Source organism: Drosophila miranda, chromosome XR, assembly GCF_003369915.1.
Source record: "Drosophila miranda strain MSH22 chromosome XR, D.miranda_PacBio2.1, whole genome shotgun sequence".
NCBI lineage: Eukaryota > Metazoa > Arthropoda > Insecta > Diptera > Drosophilidae > Drosophila > Drosophila miranda.
Genome location: NC_046674.1, coordinates 21,153,252 through 21,169,945, shown reverse-complemented (window position 1 = coordinate 21,169,945; position 16,694 = coordinate 21,153,252). Strand labels below are relative to the sequence as shown.

Below are 16,694 nucleotides of genomic sequence, written 5' to 3'. Positions count from 1 at the left end.
CTTCTTCTAGCTTCCTCCCTCCCACGAAATTGAATTGCATTTTTGTGGACTGGATTTCTTTCATCATCATTTAATACCTTGGCAAATTTTGTAGACTTATAGGCGCATTCTGCGTGGTTTACATGCAATGACATTCAAGTTTGTTTAGCTTAGTTCAAAAGGGTGGCGTAGGCAATAGCTCTGCGAATGCTCTGGAATGCGAGACAAGAAGCATGTTCAGAATTCTTTCAGCTGAGCCATTGGCTTCTCGTATCTCTCGATGCATTTCTAATAAAAATTTACAAACAAAATGCTTGGGGTAAGGACTTATCTAAGTAGTAGTTAGGCATGCATCAATGACATTCGACTTAAATTCACTAAAGACGACGTTTGGGGAACTTTAACTATGTGGGAATCACAGTTCGCCGTGCTTGGGCTCTGGCGGTGGCGGCAGGGTGGTGACCACCACATGATCATCGACCGGATCGTCGTCTATGTCCCTGCTATGTGAGTTCTCATGATCTTCGATGCGGCCTAATAGTGTCTTCAGTTCCGCATCGTAGTCCTTCCACTCGGGCACAATCCGTTGGGCTGCAGTCAGCTTCGCCTCCTTGGTCTGCGGATTGTTGCACAGGTCGATGACTTTGGCACTACTGAACTTGCTGTCGCTGCACCAGGTCTGACACCACAGCCAGTCATCGGGCAGCGATTTAATGGCCACTTGATGTATCATATTGTTGGGCAAGTCCTGATCCAGATTGGACAAACTGTTCGGGTCCTGGCTGAGGGCCTGGTACTGGCCACGCAACCTGTCGCCAGCCGCAATCTTGCGGAACCGCTTCAAGTCCACCACGTACAAGGCGGAAATGTGATAGCGCCTGCCCATCAGATGGCTGCGCCAGTAGCCCTGCTTCCAGAAGCGGAAACCCTCCATTTCCTTGCGCGAGTCGCAGAACGGGGTGTAGGCATAGGGAGCTCCGCCCAGATCTAGGTCGTACAGCTCCTTGATGTCCGTCCTGACAATGGCATCGGCATCCACGAAAATGATCTTCCTCACATTAAGGGGGAACAAGACATCCAGGAAGAGGATCTTATAGCCCCAAATGGTGCGCTGCTTCTCCGTTTGCTGGTGCAGCCAGCGCGGCCATTTGTACTGGACCAGCTCGTACTGGAAATTGTATTCGGCAGCCATGTGGGGCAGGAAATCGGTGAACTGTGGCGACAGATAGTTCTTCAGGAACCAAAACTTCACCGGAGATTTCGTATGCTTGAGCAGGGAGATCATCATAATCCTGAGCAGGCGTTCGTACAGGTGTCCCGAGGCCACCGAGAATATGTTGATGGTCTCGGTATCCTCATCGGTCGCTGCCTGGTTCCCATTGCTGCCACCGAAGCTGCTGGCAATGCTGTTCCAAATGCCCGACTGTGCCGCCTGGTCGGTGTCATCGGCGAGCAGCTCGGCCTGCTGCATTCCCGGCTTCTTTGAGACTCGTAGCTTGATGACTTGCGACCGCAGAGAGGTGATTAGCACCTGAACTACCGAGGAACCTGCATCGTAGTGGGTATTGTCGCCATCGATATGACTTATTCCATAAATGTCCGTTGATTTTCCGTCGCGTAGCCGCAGGGACCAGGCTCCGGGATTGGCCTTCAACTGGAAATAGCCCAGATTGGCCATCACTATGGTGTCCACCAGGGTGGTCTCGCTCTTGGTACCCAACACCAGTTGGAGGCCTCTCGGCGGCGTTCCGCTGGAGGCATCGAAGCAGTGACCCTCCAGCAGCAGGTACTCCAGATCGAATTCGCTGTGGACGGGTCCTCCGATCTCCGACAGTTTGATGTTATCCAAATCGTAGACAGCTCGCACAGCCTCCACCAGCCAGTTTTCGGGAACCTGGATCTGCTGGGTCAGCAGAGGATTGGCCGGCAGGCCGCTGAACTTGGCCAGAGGACCGTCCGACCTGACTCCATTTGCTTCAAACTGGATCTCCGGCTCCACAACGTATCGGTAGAAGTTCTTCACTGGCATATCACTGTGCTGGGGCACTGGGATCATGTAGAGACTCAACTGGCAGTTGAGGACCTGCCGCAACAGGATCAGCATGGGCGCCATCTTCTGTGCACCCCTCGAGGCAGGGTCCAGGACAGCGACAAGATCAAAATGCGGTAACTTTTCCTGTTTGGGGGGCAGCAGCACCACCGAATGATCAGTCTTCAGATCGGTGGGCATCTTGAAGCGATTCTTCGTCTGTCTGGGCAAGAGGCTGGCGTAGAGCTTGAGCAGGGTATCGCTTGTGAAATCCGCACCGACATCTTGGGCAGATTCCTTAAGTACTTGACGCACCTTATCGCCGTATTGCAGGGAGCTGAACCGGGCCAACAGGGCAAAGTCCGCACTATCGAAGCTCTCGTCAGCGGAAAGCGGACCATACAATCGCCCGTTGCCAATGACCAATCGCTGGGACTTGTTCAGACCCAACACACGCTGAGCATACACCCGCAGCATCTTCAGATGCAGCTCCGTGGAGCCCAGTATGTCCTGCACCTTGGACGGTACTTCAATCTTCTCCTTGGGCTTCTTCAGCCACTTGAGTACCTGCTCTGTGGCCTGAGCCGATGGCAGAGTCTGCATGGCGGCCCAAGCCAAACAATTTAGGTTCTTGGAATCGCCTGCCGGAACGTTTTCAGTGTTGGGTATGAATGCCAGGCGAACGCTCTCTCCCCCCTGGACGTATTCCAGGGCATGGGTGAGCAAGCTGCGTCCCTCCTGCGTGTCCAGGTCCGCAAACACCCAAATGGTAAGGAACTGCAGAGAGGCTCGGCCAATCCGCTCCGTGGACTTCTTGCCGCCAAAGAACTTGAGGTTCTCCATCACCGTGGCCGTCATGTCCCGGTTGGAGAGCCTGTTCAGGGCGGCCACATTGCCCAGCTGCTTGTAGGCCACGCCATTAATGTCCAGGTACTTGACATCCTCCTGGCTGAGAATGCGCTGATTGAGTCTGGGCATGACATGGGGCTGGTTCATAAGGTAGTCGATGGCCACGTCATTATCCGTCATCTCGCCCTTGTAGACGGCCTTCTGCAGAGTGCTCGTGTGCGTCATGATCTCGGTGAAGATAGCCTCCTCGAATTCACTATCCGCCGTGACAATATTGCTGGGCATGGGCACCCCGTTGAGCAGGGCCTGCGGCTGTCCCTTGTCGGAGAAGCCCAGGCGTTGGACAAACTCTGTCGCCAGCTCGCGGCCATAATCGTAGGTGGAGTCCTCCTCAATGAACTCCTCGGCCTTCGCATGGGTGAGGGTGCTAAACTCCTTTGTCAGCTGCTTCACGATGTGCTCCTTCTTGACCACCTTCGTTTCGCCCACGGCCGCGTAGATGTCAGTGAGGAAACTCAGGGCTGCTCGGGCATCCTTCTTCTGGCTCACATAGTTGAAGGCACACGTGATGGCTATGTAATCCTCGGCATTGTCCTTGCCGGCCTCCCTGGCATCGAACACCAAACCAAGACGAATGGGAGCTTGGTGAATGACAAAGGATTCGGAAAGCTTGATTACACTCCTGGCCGTCAGCTGGAGGGCATCCACCACCAGGACCAAGTTGAACACATTCTTCCTGATGTTCCTCAGCATGCCGGGGAAGGTGGGCCGCAGCAGATCCATTACCGACGACGGCCAGCGTCTGTACTGAGCATCAGTTTCGATATCATTGATCCACTGCACTGCCGTGTCCCTGATGTCAATGGCAAACTCTTTCTTGCTGGAGGCCGTCAGATCCAGGGCCAGCAGAGAGCTGGCCAGACCTCCCCTCACATTGTTGCTGTGCAGACTCTCCAGCACCCGCATTTCCGAGCGCAGGGTCTCCACCATGGAGTACAGATCCATGGTGTCCGCATCGAAGAACAAGCCGTTGATGAACAGCGCTCCATCTGGGGGGGACACGTTCAAGCTGCGCCCGAATGAATCCGTGTTGTGCTTGACCTCTGCCCTCAGAGATTCCGTCACCTTGTGGGCCAGCAGTGTCCTGGCCAGCATCGGGAAATTGTGGGCAGTGTATTGTAGAATCTGCAGGGTCTCATCCCCCTGGATTTCTGCAATGGCAGCAGTGGCCTGCAGGCCCAGATCCTGGAATTCCCAGGCCTTCAGCTGAGCGATCTCATCGTTGCCCTGCAGAAGTCGTTGGCGCAGCTGGTCCAGGGCTCGCTTGAGAGTGGGATGCTTGTTCTTTAGCACCTTAAAGTCAAAGCCGTGCACATCCGATTCATTGTCCAGGTCCTCATCCAAAGTGGAGCCTGCTTCGGGCTTGGGAGCATCGTCTTGACTCTTGTACTCGGTGCTCTTCAAGTGCAGCTCCACGCCATAGCCAGAGAGGCGTACCGGCTGTTTCTCCTTCTTGGCCAAATGATGGCGCAGGATGTAACGAATCTTGCCATTATTGGCCTCCTGCTCCAGGAGCTTGTGATACGAGCGAAACTGAGCGCTACCCAAGTCAGCATACAAGACAACCGTGCGGGTGTTATTCTCACTGCCCGGATAGATGTGATCGAAGCTGTAGGTATCCACAGGCGAATCCAAGCTGTCTTTGGCTCGCGCCAGACCCAGTTTCTTCTCCAACTCCGCGTAGCTGCAGGCCAACTCAGTGCCGACTTGGGCGAAAGTAGAGCCTTGGCAGGCGCCACCGCTGCGCAGTTCGTCCGACAGCTGGAAGTGTGTCTGGATGCGGGGCGTCAAGCTGTGCATGGACACCACCAGCTTGAGCAAAGGCAGCACCGGTGAACTTACATGAGTCTTGACCAGTTCTAAGGCGGCATTGTACATCTGCGACTCCGTATCTAGACGAGAATAATAATCAATCAAGCAATCAGTACACGGTAGCTCAACCATCGAGATCTAGTACAAACCATATTCGTTCAGAGCCGTGTCCAGCTTGGTCACCCCTCGGACGTAGTCCCAGAAGAGGCCAGCCTGCTCGTCAGCTAAATACTCGGCAATTTCCAGATACAATGGCGTCTGCGTCCATTTGGCATTGATGAGTGTGGTTATGGGATAGCTCTGGCTGGATTCTGCGTTGGCCAAGATCGGTGCCGCTGACTGCAGCAGCACAAACACACACAAGAGACGTAACATTGTTTGCTTGCGTGTTTGTTATATGTTTATTGCCAAGTGCATAGCGGCTGGGCAAACAGGGGCGTGCTTTATGCTTTTCCACTTGTGTCTATTTACTTTTTCAACAATTTTAAATTGGATTTTTGCTGGTTTTCTTAATTAAATTTAGAACTGATGTGGCGTTTGACCGGCTGTATTACAATGTGGCTGCACGTCTAACAGGCCCGACGTTCCTAGTATTTTGCGGTATAGTTCGTAGACTTTCTCTGCTTTGGCCACACCTTTCTGTTTGTTTACAAATTTCAGCGCGAACTCTGTGCCGCCGCCAGGACAGTTTTTTCTTTTTTTTTTGATTGCAAATGAAATACACTTTAGAAGGCAGCAATGCGCGCGGTAAGGCATTGTAGGGAAATAAGCACTGCTTGTACTCAATCCTATCATTCATAGTTATTGCAAAGGCCGTGCAGTCCCTTTCCAAAGTGGGCAAGGAAATGTTCATCGAGATCGAGCAGCAAGGACTACAAATGAGGGCCATAAACGCCACACAGTCGGCGGTGGGCAGCATTTTCTTTAAAAGGTCCATGTTCGAGGTGTTCGACATGCCTCCAAGCTCGGACTTTTATTGTAAAATATCCATGAAGGGCTGTCTGGCCGTATTTCGCAATATGAACGAGGTGCAGTACTGGACTTAATGTTCGTGCCCACTCTTTTATTAAATCAAAATGCCCATTTCAGGTAGAGTACTGCGAGCTAAACCTTATCGACAATCAGACAAATCTCCAGGTGAATCTGCGCTGCAAGCTAGAGACCACCAAAGAGGCCACCATTTCCATTATCGATGATCAGAACATCAACACGAACGTCGACACGGACCAGAGACCAAATATGTATGTTCATGCTTCAACATATTCAACGTTCAATAATTGATACCATACCCGCTCTTAGCATACGGGGCGACCACAAGCTTTTCATGGACATCTCCAACAATTTCAATTCCGCGGAAGAGGAACTAACAATGGAGGCCAACACAGGCAGTCTGGTGGCCAAGAACTACATCGAAGGCGCTCGGGTGAATGATAAATTTATGCGAACGCAACTAAAACTGAAGCCCAGCGAATTCGACCAGTATCAGGTGACTAAGGAGACAATCATTACGTTTTGCATCAAGGAGTTTCGGGCTTTCCTGCTCTTTGCCGAGTGCTTGAATGCTTCGCTGTCGCTGGAATTCGACGATGCGGGCAGTCCCTTCATGCTAAAAATCAAGAAACATGGCGAAATCGAGTGTCTCTTGATAATGTCCACATTGTCTCCGGATGATGTAAGCTTCTCGGACGATTACTGCCAGCGAGACCTGACCGTCGAAGATGAAGATGTGCCAGCTGCATCTTCTAAACGCAAGAGCAGTAACCCGGGTCCAAGTGTGCAGCAAAAGCGACTACAGCAGGATGGCCTGGTGGATATAGATTCGAGTATGGGAACCCCGCTCTTTCAGTTTCGACCCTCGGAAGCGCCGTCTGTGCAGCAGGCTCGATTATTAGCGGAGGTGGACACTGTGATTCTGATCGAAGATGAGGCAGAGGAAGAGGCACTGATGCTGGCAGCAGCCGACGCTGCCCTGGAGGCCAGCCAGTCGGCTCTTCCGACAACTGTGCCCGAGTCAGCAGTCGCCCTAGCTCCGCCGAACAGTACAGAAGTTTGCTTCTACAATACAGACGATGTGCCACCCACGCAGTCTCCCGCGTTTCCTGCTGACGACCATCAGGATGATGATGAGAGCATACCGCAGTCCCCCGAACGCGTGACCAGGATGCGCACCATCTTCTCACGATGTTTCCAGAGCACATACGTTCCACGCGAGCCGTCGCCCAACAGTCAGGCGTATGCTCCCAACTCCGATACAGAGGATTAGCCTATATTTGTTCGTTTATTAATAAATGTGTGTGTTTGTAGTCAATTCTCACGCATTCCTTATATTTATATGCGGCAGGAAACTGCCGCCAGCCATCACGGCCGCCGTCCGGGACTGCAACTCACTGACATGGCGCTGGGCCTGCTGCAGGGACGTGTGGGCCGACTGCATGGACAACTGTGACTTAATGAGCATTTGGTCAGTGGTCAGCAACTGCTTGGAGGCGTTCACCACAAGATTGCGTGTCAGCGCTGTCAGAGCTCTCCAAATGGCAATGTTGTTTTCAACTGAAAGATTGAACTTTTATTGGACTCTAAAGGAAAATATCTTGTGAATTACTTACTTAGTTTGCGCTGCAGCAGATTGTTGCGATAGATCGAGGCTGTGCTGGACGACACATGGGTGCTCCGCCTCTGCTCGTAGATGTCTTCATCGTCGTCATCCTCCTCGGTTGCCTCCCCTGGAACCTCTGCTGCAAAAATCTACCACCGCAAGCGATTTATAAGTAGAGTAGCTATCCTCCCTTTCTGACCAAATATTTACCTTGTGCTGGTCCTGCAGCTCCTCATCGGATTCAGAGGCTTCTCCTCTCACCAGATCAGCCATTTCAGCAAGTTTTAGCTAATTAACGAACGGTTCGGGAACAGCTGACCCACTGCTATGGCAGTATTTTCTAGTATTTTCCGAATCTTGAATTCAGAAAATTATACCATACAAAAACCATATTTATTTAGTTTTCTGGTGCAAAACGAATCCTTCCGATAAGGAAGCGTTTCCGAATACGCTGCCGACTCCTTCGACGCACTTACTCATTCCCCTCTTCCCTTCGTCGTTCTGTGTGCGTACCCTGGCAGAGGAGAGCGAGGGAGAGACAGAAAAAATGAAATCCGATAGAATATTCGAATAAAGTAATTATTTGGTGAAGAGTAGCGGAAAACCCTCTACCCGCATTAACAAACAAATCAATTTATCCTGTTTACGAACATCGATACCAAAAGACAGAGAGAAAGAGAGAGATAGAGCATGTGGCAGTCAATCTTTATACATTTTATACATGTCGTCTCATTAGTGAACAATTTTCCCTCAAACTATAACGTGCTAGAAATACATATTTCATTGGACTAGTTATTCTTTTCGTTCCTTGGTGCTCCGGTGGCACCATTTCCTCCATATAGCAGACTGAAAAATTGTCCCCTCCATGAATAGCAGCAATGACTCATGGATCAATATTAGCTGAAATCATCTATAGATTTAAGAGACTTTAATCATGATGATAACTTTTGTACATGAAAGCGAGCTTAACACCAGATATCCACGAGTATAGTGTTGCACCACCGATTAGGCAAAGTATTTTTGGAGATCTCCCGTATCGTACATTCGTTTAATGTCCGTGCCGCCACCAACGAATTTTCCATCAATAAAGACTCGTGGCACCTGAAAGTTTACCAAAAGAGATAGATACAAATAAAACTTTTATTATCAAAACGAACATACCGTCCTGGCACCTGTAATCGTGCCCAACACGGTCTGGATCTCGTCGCCGTCTGGATTGCCGTCCAGCTCAATGACTGTGGCCTGCACATTGAGCTTCTGGAATGGCTGCAAAGACAGAAAGTCGTGGCGTAATGCGACTGTTAACGATATTTCCGCTTATCTCACCTCCTTTGCCATTTTGCAGTAGGGACAGAAGGTTTTGCTAAATATCACCACCTTATGGCTGGCAATGGTGTTCTCAACAAACTTTGCAGACTTCGAAGACATGTCGATGGTTTGTGACCGCAGCGATGAACCAATAGAGCCCATATGATCAAAATCCAGGAGGGGGAACGGAAATTTCACGGGCTGCGTCGAAAGCGATTGCGGCGAAGATCGTTGATTTGATAAGCGTTGATGAGCAATCGGCAAACTGCGTGGAAATTTATATTATGAGTAAGGTTAACAATTGTTGTTGTTCGTGTTCGGACTGGAGTTGCCAGACCGCTGACCCACCATCTGACAATAATCGACAGCATCTCGAATTTGGTTAAAATAAATTTAATATTTCTAGAAAATACCATTTATGTATACTAATAACAAGTAAAGTAATGTTTGCTATATTAAATTTAAGAACAGTTTTGAAGTAAATCGCCTGCTCTCAAAATATCCGTGAGATATCCGGCGTTGCCATATCGGGCCCAAAAACTGGGCATTTTAAAATATGTTTGTAAAAAAACGAAATTAACTGCATATTGCACATGTAAAGGCACAAATGGGATTGCTCTAGGTGAATCAAACATCTCATCCGTTGAGAAACTGCTCCAAGGCATCCTTGGTCTCCACTTCGTTGGCCTCTAAAACAACTTCCTCCAGGGCCAACTTGTTGCTCGTAGCCTGAGTGGCTTGGATTTCTGCAAAGACAAGGGCTTAAACCAAATATTTCTAGTGGGCTGTTCTGTTCTTCACATACTTGTCAGCTGGCCGTGCTGCTTATACTCCTCCATGTCACCGCGAAATGCATCGTCAAAGACCGCCTGGCGCTCGCGTTGAAGCTTTCTCAGTTGCTGCTCATGTTCTTGGATCTTCGCCTGATGTTGGGAAGCAATTTGGTGCCTGTACTTCTCGAGTTCATTGAGCTTCTTTTGCTTGTGTCGCGACAGTTCGAACTGCTTCTCCAGCATGAATTCTTGCAGCTCGCACTCCTCGCAAAGATCCTCCAGTTTCTCCAACTCGATTTCGAGCAGCTTTCCCATATCCTCCAATGCGTGAAGAGTTTCGATACTCGTCTGGAGCTTTGTTATCAGCGTGGGTATCCCAGCCAGGCTGCCGCTGAGATCGCTGATGGTCTTCCGCTGCCCACTCGCCCTCTCTTGCACGGCAGTAATCTGTGTGGCCACGGCGGCCGCTCTCTCGGCATTCTCCTCATTGGCCACATGAATTTGTTGCCAGTCGTCTTCATACTTGGCCAAAAGACTGCAGCCGGCCGCCACATTTAAATGCGGTGGCACACCGTCCGTTAAGTGGAAGGGCGCACCTAGGTACAACGAGCTACTCCGACTCGAGGACAGACTCTCGTTAAGACCCAGGGGCGAAGTGGGTGTAGTGGCGGCGCTCGACTGGCCGCTGCCATTGCCAGAACTGACACGTTGACGATATTGCTGCTGCAGACTCTCCGAGATCACAATGCCCTCCTGTATGGCGCTGCTCAGCTTTTTCTTCAGGCTTCCAAACATGGCTGAAGCATTTAATCTATCTTTTTTTTTTTTTTCAATGAACAAGTTTTTAATTCACATCCGCGCTGTACTGCCCGAAAATGTAAACAAAAAAACAGCTGATTGAGTGGGCAAACACAAGTCATACCCTACCAACAGATACGGCACTCCCCTTATGGCAATCGTTCAATCAAACGCAAACAGTTTATTTCAATAGAAAAACATACATACATATGTAAATTTTAATCTTCTTTAAATAATTCGAAAATATAAAATGTTTGTCCTAAAATCAACTATCTATTTAGATCTACATATATTTTCTGCATAGAATCTTCCAAGTAAATAGTCTTTAATAAGATGGAAAGGCGATTGTGTTTCTCTCATAGGTAGTAACTCACCTCTTTTAGTTAAACATTAGACTTATACATTAACAAACTAATCTTCAGTCAGGTCCACGGAGTCGATGGCAGAACGTGAGTCGTCTACTTGTTGCTGCCTTCGTTCAGGTTCCTGGTTTTGCTCTACTTGGCATTCTTCGATTATTTCTATATCACTGGTGTGGCCGGATTCCGATTCGGTTGTACTATCATCCAGAGCTATGAAGCAGCCAGCGCCATTTTCCGCATTCGAAATTTCTTTACCTCTGCTCTCCGCCGATGACTCTTCCTCTTTTCCCGAACTTGAGCTAACATCGATGGTTAGCAGCTCCTGCCCATTCTCGCTTGATGATATGGATAGGGAGTTCATTAGTCTGGAGTCTACATTGCCATGCTCATCATCAGACATCAGCTCTCTGGCTATATCACTGAGTGAAGAAGACGCTCGTTCCTTGATTTTTCGTCCGTTCTCTTGTGGGCCGTTTGCTCCTTGGCCATATGACATCGCCACGGCTAGGGCCATTTGCCTGGATTGGTGGAAAAACAATTCTGATGATGACAGTTCTGTTACGGTGGGTACTGGTTTCTCCTCTGGACTACTGCTCCTGCTGCTGCTGCTGCGGGTTCTTCGCTTGTGCTTGGTTTTCTTCTTCCGTTTATGTTTACTTTGATGTTTTCTCTTCTTGTGCGAGCTCTTACGACTTCGACTGTAACTGGGACTTCGACTTCTGCTGCTCCTTTTTCTCCTGCTACTGCTACGTCGCTTTTCTACGTTCCTGGAACGGCTTTGACTCCGGCTTGAACTCCTACTCCGATATCTGCCCGCATCTCTGTTGTAATAGTAATTGGACTTCCTTTTCTCATATCTGTTATCCAAATCCTTCAACTTTCGCTGGCATTCGGCCTGCGTCCGCTCACTCTTCCGTTGGTTATGGCGCAGAGCAGTGTTAATGGTGCGTCCAAGGAATCGTTTGTTTGGCTTGCCCAGAGGATTTACCTTGCGCTCCTGCACTCCACTGGAAGACCTAGCATCTCCTCCCTCGATCTCTCGAATGAGCTCAGCAATAGCCTGACTGGATTAAATATAGAAGTCGAGTTTAAAGTACTTGTATTAACGAAATTTGATTATTTATTTATTTACCTGGTTAAATCGTCCCCATCCCCCATTTCAGTGTGACCACGGATTTAGCAATAGAATATACGGTCTGACCCTCAGAAATATACCAAAATATACTATATCATTTTAAAAATATGCCGTAAATATACTGACGAGTTCAAGTTCTATTAAACATATTCCTCGATTTTGATATTCCGTCAAATATTATTAGCTAGATAGAACATTTAGCCATGCCCACATAATTGTATCCGATTAAATAATCAATTTTCGACTTGACTTGCTTGTTTTAAATACTTGACTTATTTTCCTGCTACGGCGATTGCTGTTTTTGCTCCTCAACACCACGAGATTGTAAATTCTTCTTGTAGATCCCTCCTCTCCGACTATAACATATGTTTATTTTAAGAACGCCCTTTTACTGGATTGTGTAAAGCTTATTTTGAAACCAAAAAAGGTCAACGATGTCCATTTGTACATGGTAACTACACGGTAACTACACATTTGCTACATATTTTGTTCATCAATCCCCTTTTGCCTAAACATATCATGAAGATTTTAGTTTCCTTTGCTTGTTTTTGTCTGTTGTTCCTATTTTTCCATAGACTAGCGGTTCCTGCAAGCTATTTCTTTTCGAGCAATCAAAATCTTTGAAACTTTCTACATGTAGAGCATGTACATACATTTATCGCACCTAACGGTCCTAATCTACAACGGAAGTTCAAATTCTTCGCTGATAAAATCTGTTACAAATCCAAATTTCTTTCAAAGTCCTAGACACTGAGAGAGTCCAAATCTGCAAAAAGCATTTTATCTCTCCAACTAAAGACAGTTTCTTAAAGAAACTGACATTAGCCTCTCGTCTCAATTAGCTCCCTGACCAATCCTAAAAACTTCTGGCATGTACCTCTTTCCAATGAATTATTTTATTAGAATTTTAGAATATTGTATAAGTTTTCATTGTTCCTCCACAGCTTTTTATTCCGCTACATCTGTCTCTTTCACTTCTCACCCCAACACCAGCTGTGTTGCTATCTCGCTCCCCTCTGCCAGGAGGCGGACACAATACGACGAAGAGTGTGTGAGAGAGATGGAAGGGTAGCGAGAAAGCGAATGGAAGGGGTAGCGCCACTGCAATTTCATTGGTTTCTGGTGCCTATAATAATGCACCGATCTAATTTAGTTTCAGCAATCTGCCAGATTATATCATATTCAATGATTCAACGTTTTTGGTTTCTCGTATCTTTAAAATTGCGAATGCCACAGATTTCTGTACTTTGTGAGGGTGGAAGGCCGAAATTTTTAAACAAAATTGTAACAGTGTGATATCACAGAAGTCTTGATATAAAATTTCCCTTCTCTAGCTCTAATAGTCTTTGAGATATAGGCGTTTATCAATAGGGACGGACGGACAAAAAGACGAAGGGGCAAACAGGCATGGCTATATCGACTCGGCCACTGATGCTGCTGAAAAATATATATGCTTGGTTGGGTCGGAAACGCTTCGTTCTGGGTGTTATACACATCCACATCCAAATCTAATACATACATATATCCCAAGCTCTTTGAGTACCGGGTATCATACAGTCGAACTTCCATATAGCAAATCTCAAGGGGACCAACCAAAATTCGTTACATGTATGTAGAATTTGTAAAAAGAAATTGTTTTTAAGTTTATTTTATTTTAAAATAATTCGTAATTTCCTTCTCAACAAAATGTTTAAGGCTTTTAAGGGAAGTAATTATTTTTTTTTAACTTATCCAACCATTCTACACTTCCTCAAAACTCCCAAAGTTTTCCAATCATACAGCGAATTCTTTTGCGTTCTCTCTCCTACGCTTCGACATTTCGCTTGCTATCACCTCTACCTGTACATCAACAACAAACTGAGAGCTAATGCAAGAATAACTAGTTGTGACATTATGTTTATCGATATTTACCGTCTCATTTATAGTTCGGGAGTTCCCCAAACACATTTTTACTATTGTTTTGGTAGGAAACCACAATAAAAATTATACGAAAATAAAATTCGTTGTAAGGAGATCGAAAGAGAGATTCGAGTTAGGGGCATAGAAAAAAATCATAGTAAAGAAATATTCGCAGTGTTCCTGAAATAAATTCACTATATAGAAAACATCGTTGTACGGGAGTTCGTAATAGAGAAATTCGACTGTAATACGTAATAGCCCGGACGAGCTTAAGGTCTCCACTATACTCCAGCATTATGTGAGAATAATAATCATTTTTGTAATGGTTTAATTTATTAACAAAATCATATCACATTGTAAAACTAATATCACACTTGAATCACAGCATTGTATTACTCTTCGCGCAAGGTGTTATTTCCTGCCTGCTATCACATTCTGCATCCATGGCACATATTTGCTGACGCGCGTGTAGATGCCTGGGAGGCCAGGACGTGCACAGCCGATGCCCGTTGATACCACACCAACCAAGTGGTGCTCCTTGGACATCAAAGGGCCGCCGGAATCAGCCTGCGATAGTAAAAGTGGGGAAAAAATCCATAACATTTGTGCTCTATCAGCCAGGATCATACTCACCCAACACGAATCAATTTGACCGTTCTCGTAGCCGGCGCAGAGCTGTGTTTCCCCAATGGTGTTGCTCTTGCCGAGAGCGCGATAGGAGCGCTCACAAGCCTCGTTATTCCATATTTTGACAGTTGCCTTGCGCAGCACATCCGCCCGATCGCCCTCCGCCTGGTCTTCATGGGTCCAACCCCAGCCGGAGACGGTGCCGTACTCCTCCTCCAAGCTGCGCTGCCCCTTGTCCGTGCCCACACAGCTCGGTTGCACGTGAGCGGTAAAGCTGATGGGTCGCACAAGTTCCAGCAGAGCTAGATGGAAAGAACGCCATGCCATACAACTGTTTCAGAAGGTAACTACGGATAAATGGTTATGAATATCTACCAATATCATGCTGAACATTGTTGCAATCGTATTGCGGGTGCGGCACAATGTTTTTGAAGTCCACCCTCAGTGCATCCGGGCCATTGCCAATGCCATTAAGGTACTCCCTGATGCTGTGCAGACCCACAACGCCCTGAATTTGTGCCGGCTTCATGAACTTTTGCAATCCATTGCAGATGCAGTGCCCGGCCGTGAGGATCCACCGCTCGGATATGATTGTTCCGCCACAGAAGTGACCACCCCGACGCATCAGACTGACCATAAACGGCATTTCGTTGCGTTCCGCCTCACTGCCGCCAACAATCTTTGGATTTCGCACTGTACAGGGCTGGCTGGTGACTATGAGGATGAGGATGTTTTTATTTATTAATTATGGATTCTTCTGAGGTATGTACATGCATAGTGTCTGTGCATATGCATTGATTTTGATCACTGAATTTGCATTTTGACTTTTATTAACTCACAAGCAATTTGCGCCTGTCCACAGCTCAGAGTCAACACCAAAACGCATATGGATAAGAGTGGAAACATATTCTTGATATGAAAACTAGAGTTCTGTTCTAAGGACCGAAAACCGAAAACCCCGTTAAAGCGGCTGCTGTTGCGGAACGAAACTATTCAACGGAACTGTCACTGAAATTCTGTGCGCCAATTAATTTATATATAGGTGGTGTCTAGGCGTCGTCTCTGTTCCACCGACTTGATTGTTTTTCTGCCGCTGTTCTATGCGGATTAGCTGGAGAGCTTTGCCTCGCTCGCTCTCCCTCTGTCTGTCTCTGTCTGTCTCTCTCGTTGTGATAACAAACGGAAGTCTGTGGAGCACCTGTTGCCTCAAGCTTTGAGCTTTTTCTTCTGGCGGGCGGTGCACTGGGTGCGTGGGTGTCATGTGCACACGTTTTGGCATTTCAATTAAGGAGCTGGCTGCCAAAAAAACGAAAAAAAATAAAAAAGAACGAAAGCGAAACCGAAACCGAAGCCGATACCGAAACGTCAACAAAAGCTGAAAACAATGTTTTGTATGTTTTGCGTTTTACGACCCAATGAAGTTCATGACATTGAATGGGGCGTACAACAATGGGTGCGACAATATAGTATTTATGCTGAATTGTTGCATCAAAGTTTATTGCCCCATTATCCTTATTTTCGTACTATATTTACGTAATTAACAACACGTACTAATAGTGATATTGAGACGATTGGGGAATGATTTATTTTTCTGGGAACGTGCATTACTCAGAGAAGGAGAGCAAATAGCTGGTTATACGAGTGCTAATTTATTTATTATTTTTGAGAATTATTGGCATTATATATCTAAACCAATCCATTCATAGTTTGGGTCTATTCCGTACTTGAAGTGAACAATGTTACTATTTTTATATCAATCATTGTAATTTTCAGAGCTTCTCCCAATTCTCTCGACATTTTATTGGTACGATTTATAAAATTACTTCAACTCTTCTATATAACAAATACATATTCTAAATAAAACATAAAAACTATGCAATTTATTCTAAATGTGTTGTTAATAAGATAACTTTAACTGTAAATTAAATATATTTTTAAATAACAAAAGTTGTCTTAAAATGCAACCTCATACATACACTGAGAGAAAAACAGCTTAAATGCAAACATAGTAAAATTAAAAAGTATTCGCTTTGATTTAAATAGATAAATGTATTAAAAAGTCTTTTTAAAATTTAATCTAATTTAATAAACTAAATATATTATATAAATTATATATATATATATATATATTATATATATATATTATATATTATATATATTATATATATTATATAAATTGTAGAAAATATATTTAATTTAAATATAAAAACATTTAACTTAAATGTGAAAGATCCTTAGACCCAATCTCTTCATATTCATTCCACTCTCGGGGCGAATATAATCTGATAAAGATTGAAATCTATGTATAACTATTCGGGGCTCAGGACATATGTGATTCAAGACCTTGCAATAAGTACAAATATGAAAATTGCCTCAATAGAGGAACTTGTCAATTGAGTACTCTAAAAACCTTTAAATTCTGGATCCGTAATAGCTTTGACATTGCAAGCATTGGGCATAATTAAGT

At 46.1% G+C, this 16,694-nt stretch overlaps 7 protein-coding genes across 9 annotated transcripts; 1 reads left to right on the top strand and 6 right to left on the bottom strand.

Moving 5' to 3' along the window:
- Positions 1 to 45: 45 nt before the first annotated feature.
- Positions 46 to 5,298, bottom strand: LOC108151415 (UDP-glucose:glycoprotein glucosyltransferase). The gene is made up of 2 exons (XM_017280003.2): positions 4,879 to 5,298; positions 46 to 4,809 (listed from the first exon to the last, which is right to left on the bottom strand). The coding sequence occupies exons 1-2, from the start codon at positions 5,102 to 5,104 to the stop codon at positions 395 to 397; spliced, it is 4,641 nt and encodes a 1,546-aa protein (XP_017135492.1). The 5' UTR covers positions 5,105 to 5,298; the 3' UTR covers positions 46 to 394.
- A 91-nt stretch (positions 5,299 to 5,389) lies between these two features.
- Positions 5,390 to 7,037, top strand: LOC108151417 (cell cycle checkpoint control protein RAD9A). The gene is made up of 4 exons (XM_017280008.1): positions 5,390 to 5,476; positions 5,531 to 5,757; positions 5,819 to 5,970; positions 6,029 to 7,037. The coding sequence occupies exons 1-4, from the start codon at positions 5,443 to 5,445 to the stop codon at positions 6,990 to 6,992; spliced, it is 1,377 nt and encodes a 458-aa protein (XP_017135497.1). The 5' UTR covers positions 5,390 to 5,442; the 3' UTR covers positions 6,993 to 7,037.
- LOC108151420 (biogenesis of lysosome-related organelles complex 1 subunit 3) lies at positions 6,989 to 7,658 on the bottom strand. Its single transcript, XM_017280011.2, has 3 exons — positions 7,536 to 7,658; positions 7,336 to 7,474; positions 6,989 to 7,279 (listed from the first exon to the last, which is right to left on the bottom strand). Exons 1-3 carry the CDS (start codon positions 7,596 to 7,598, stop codon positions 7,041 to 7,043), a joined length of 441 nt encoding a protein of 146 aa, XP_017135500.1. The 5' UTR covers positions 7,599 to 7,658; the 3' UTR covers positions 6,989 to 7,040.
- Positions 7,659 to 8,009: 351 nt separating this feature from the next.
- On the bottom strand, positions 8,010 to 9,053 carry LOC108151421 (glutaredoxin-C4). 3 transcript variants are annotated; one of them, XM_033387776.1, is made up of 5 exons: positions 8,982 to 9,053; positions 8,652 to 8,898; positions 8,487 to 8,591; positions 8,296 to 8,426; positions 8,010 to 8,235 (listed from the first exon to the last, which is right to left on the bottom strand). In XM_033387776.1, the coding sequence occupies exons 1-4, from the start codon at positions 9,047 to 9,049 to the stop codon at positions 8,331 to 8,333; spliced, it is 516 nt and encodes a 171-aa protein (XP_033243667.1). In that variant the 5' UTR covers positions 9,050 to 9,053; the 3' UTR covers positions 8,010 to 8,235; positions 8,296 to 8,330. The 3 variants fall into 3 exon arrangements, with proteins under 3 accessions (XP_033243667.1, XP_033243666.1, XP_017135501.1); XM_033387775.1 differs by having other exon boundaries at positions 8,222 to 8,426; positions 8,982 to 9,051; XM_017280012.2 differs by lacking the exon at positions 8,982 to 9,053 and having other exon boundaries at positions 8,222 to 8,426; positions 8,652 to 8,950.
- LOC108151419 (dysbindin protein homolog) lies at positions 9,011 to 10,295 on the bottom strand. The gene is made up of 2 exons (XM_017280010.2): positions 9,439 to 10,295; positions 9,011 to 9,379 (listed from the first exon to the last, which is right to left on the bottom strand). The coding sequence occupies exons 1-2, from the start codon at positions 10,199 to 10,201 to the stop codon at positions 9,270 to 9,272; spliced, it is 873 nt and encodes a 290-aa protein (XP_017135499.1). The 5' UTR covers positions 10,202 to 10,295; the 3' UTR covers positions 9,011 to 9,269.
- A 113-nt stretch (positions 10,296 to 10,408) lies between these two features.
- Positions 10,409 to 11,795, bottom strand: LOC108151418 (ADP-ribosylation factor-like protein 6-interacting protein 4). The gene is made up of 2 exons (XM_017280009.2): positions 11,699 to 11,795; positions 10,409 to 11,630 (listed from the first exon to the last, which is right to left on the bottom strand). Exons 1-2 carry the CDS (start codon positions 11,722 to 11,724, stop codon positions 10,616 to 10,618), a joined length of 1,041 nt encoding a protein of 346 aa, XP_017135498.1. The 5' UTR covers positions 11,725 to 11,795; the 3' UTR covers positions 10,409 to 10,615.
- A 2,161-nt stretch (positions 11,796 to 13,956) lies between these two features.
- LOC108165293 (transmembrane protease serine 9) lies at positions 13,957 to 14,963 on the bottom strand (the record flags this gene model as incomplete). The annotated part of the gene is made up of 2 exons (XM_033387784.1): positions 13,957 to 14,529; positions 14,603 to 14,963. Coding segments are annotated over 2 exons (879 nt in total), but the record flags the coding sequence as incomplete, so codon positions are not given.
- Between the last annotated feature and the right edge of the window lie 1,731 nt (positions 14,964 to 16,694).

Bases quoted from the DNA above. Each gene is read 5' to 3' on its own strand.
- LOC108151417 (XM_017280008.1), top strand. From the start codon at position 5,443: ATGAAATACACTTTAGAAGGCAGCAATGCGCGCG. The intron at 5,477-5,530 runs GTAAGGCATTGT...TATCATTCATAG, and splicing joins AGAAGGCAGCAATGCGCGCG to TTATTGCAAAGGCCGTGCAG. The intron at 5,758-5,818 runs GTGCAGTACTGG...TGCCCATTTCAG, and splicing joins TATTTCGCAATATGAACGAG to GTAGAGTACTGCGAGCTAAA.
- LOC108151421 (XM_033387776.1), bottom strand. From the start codon at position 9,049: ATGGTATTTTCTAGAAATATTAAATTTATTTTAACCAAATTCGAGATG. The intron at 8,899-8,981 runs GTGGGTCAGCGG...ATTTCCACGCAG, and splicing joins CTGTCGATTATTGTCAGATG to TTTGCCGATTGCTCATCAAC. The intron at 8,427-8,486 runs GTATGTTCGTTT...GTAAACTTTCAG, and splicing joins CGATTACAGGTGCCAGGACG to GTGCCACGAGTCTTTATTGA.
- LOC108151420 (XM_017280011.2), bottom strand. From the start codon at position 7,598: ATGGCTGATCTGGTGAGAGGAGAAGCCTCTGAATCCGATGAGGAGCTG. The intron at 7,475-7,535 runs GTAAATATTTGG...TTGCGGTGGTAG, and splicing joins AGCTGCAGGACCAGCACAAG to ATTTTTGCAGCAGAGGTTCC. The intron at 7,280-7,335 runs GTAAGTAATTCA...TCAATCTTTCAG, and splicing joins TCTGCTGCAGCGCAAACTAA to TTGAAAACAACATTGCCATT.
- LOC108151415 (XM_017280003.2), bottom strand. From the start codon at position 5,104: ATGTTACGTCTCTTGTGTGTGTTTGTGCTGCTGCAGTCAGCGGCACCG. The intron at 4,810-4,878 runs GTTTGTACTAGA...ATTCTCGTCTAG, and splicing joins CACGGCTCTGAACGAATATG to ATACGGAGTCGCAGATGTAC.
- LOC108151418 (XM_017280009.2), bottom strand. From the start codon at position 11,724: ATGGGGGATGGGGACGATTTAACCAG. The intron at 11,631-11,698 runs GTAAATAAATAA...TATTTAATCCAG, and splicing joins GATGGGGACGATTTAACCAG to TCAGGCTATTGCTGAGCTCA.
- LOC108151419 (XM_017280010.2), bottom strand. From the start codon at position 10,201: ATGTTTGGAAGCCTGAAGAAAAAGCTGAGCAGCGCCATACAGGAGGGC. The intron at 9,380-9,438 runs GTATGTGAAGAA...TTGTCTTTGCAG, and splicing joins GCAGCACGGCCAGCTGACAA to AAATCCAAGCCACTCAGGCT.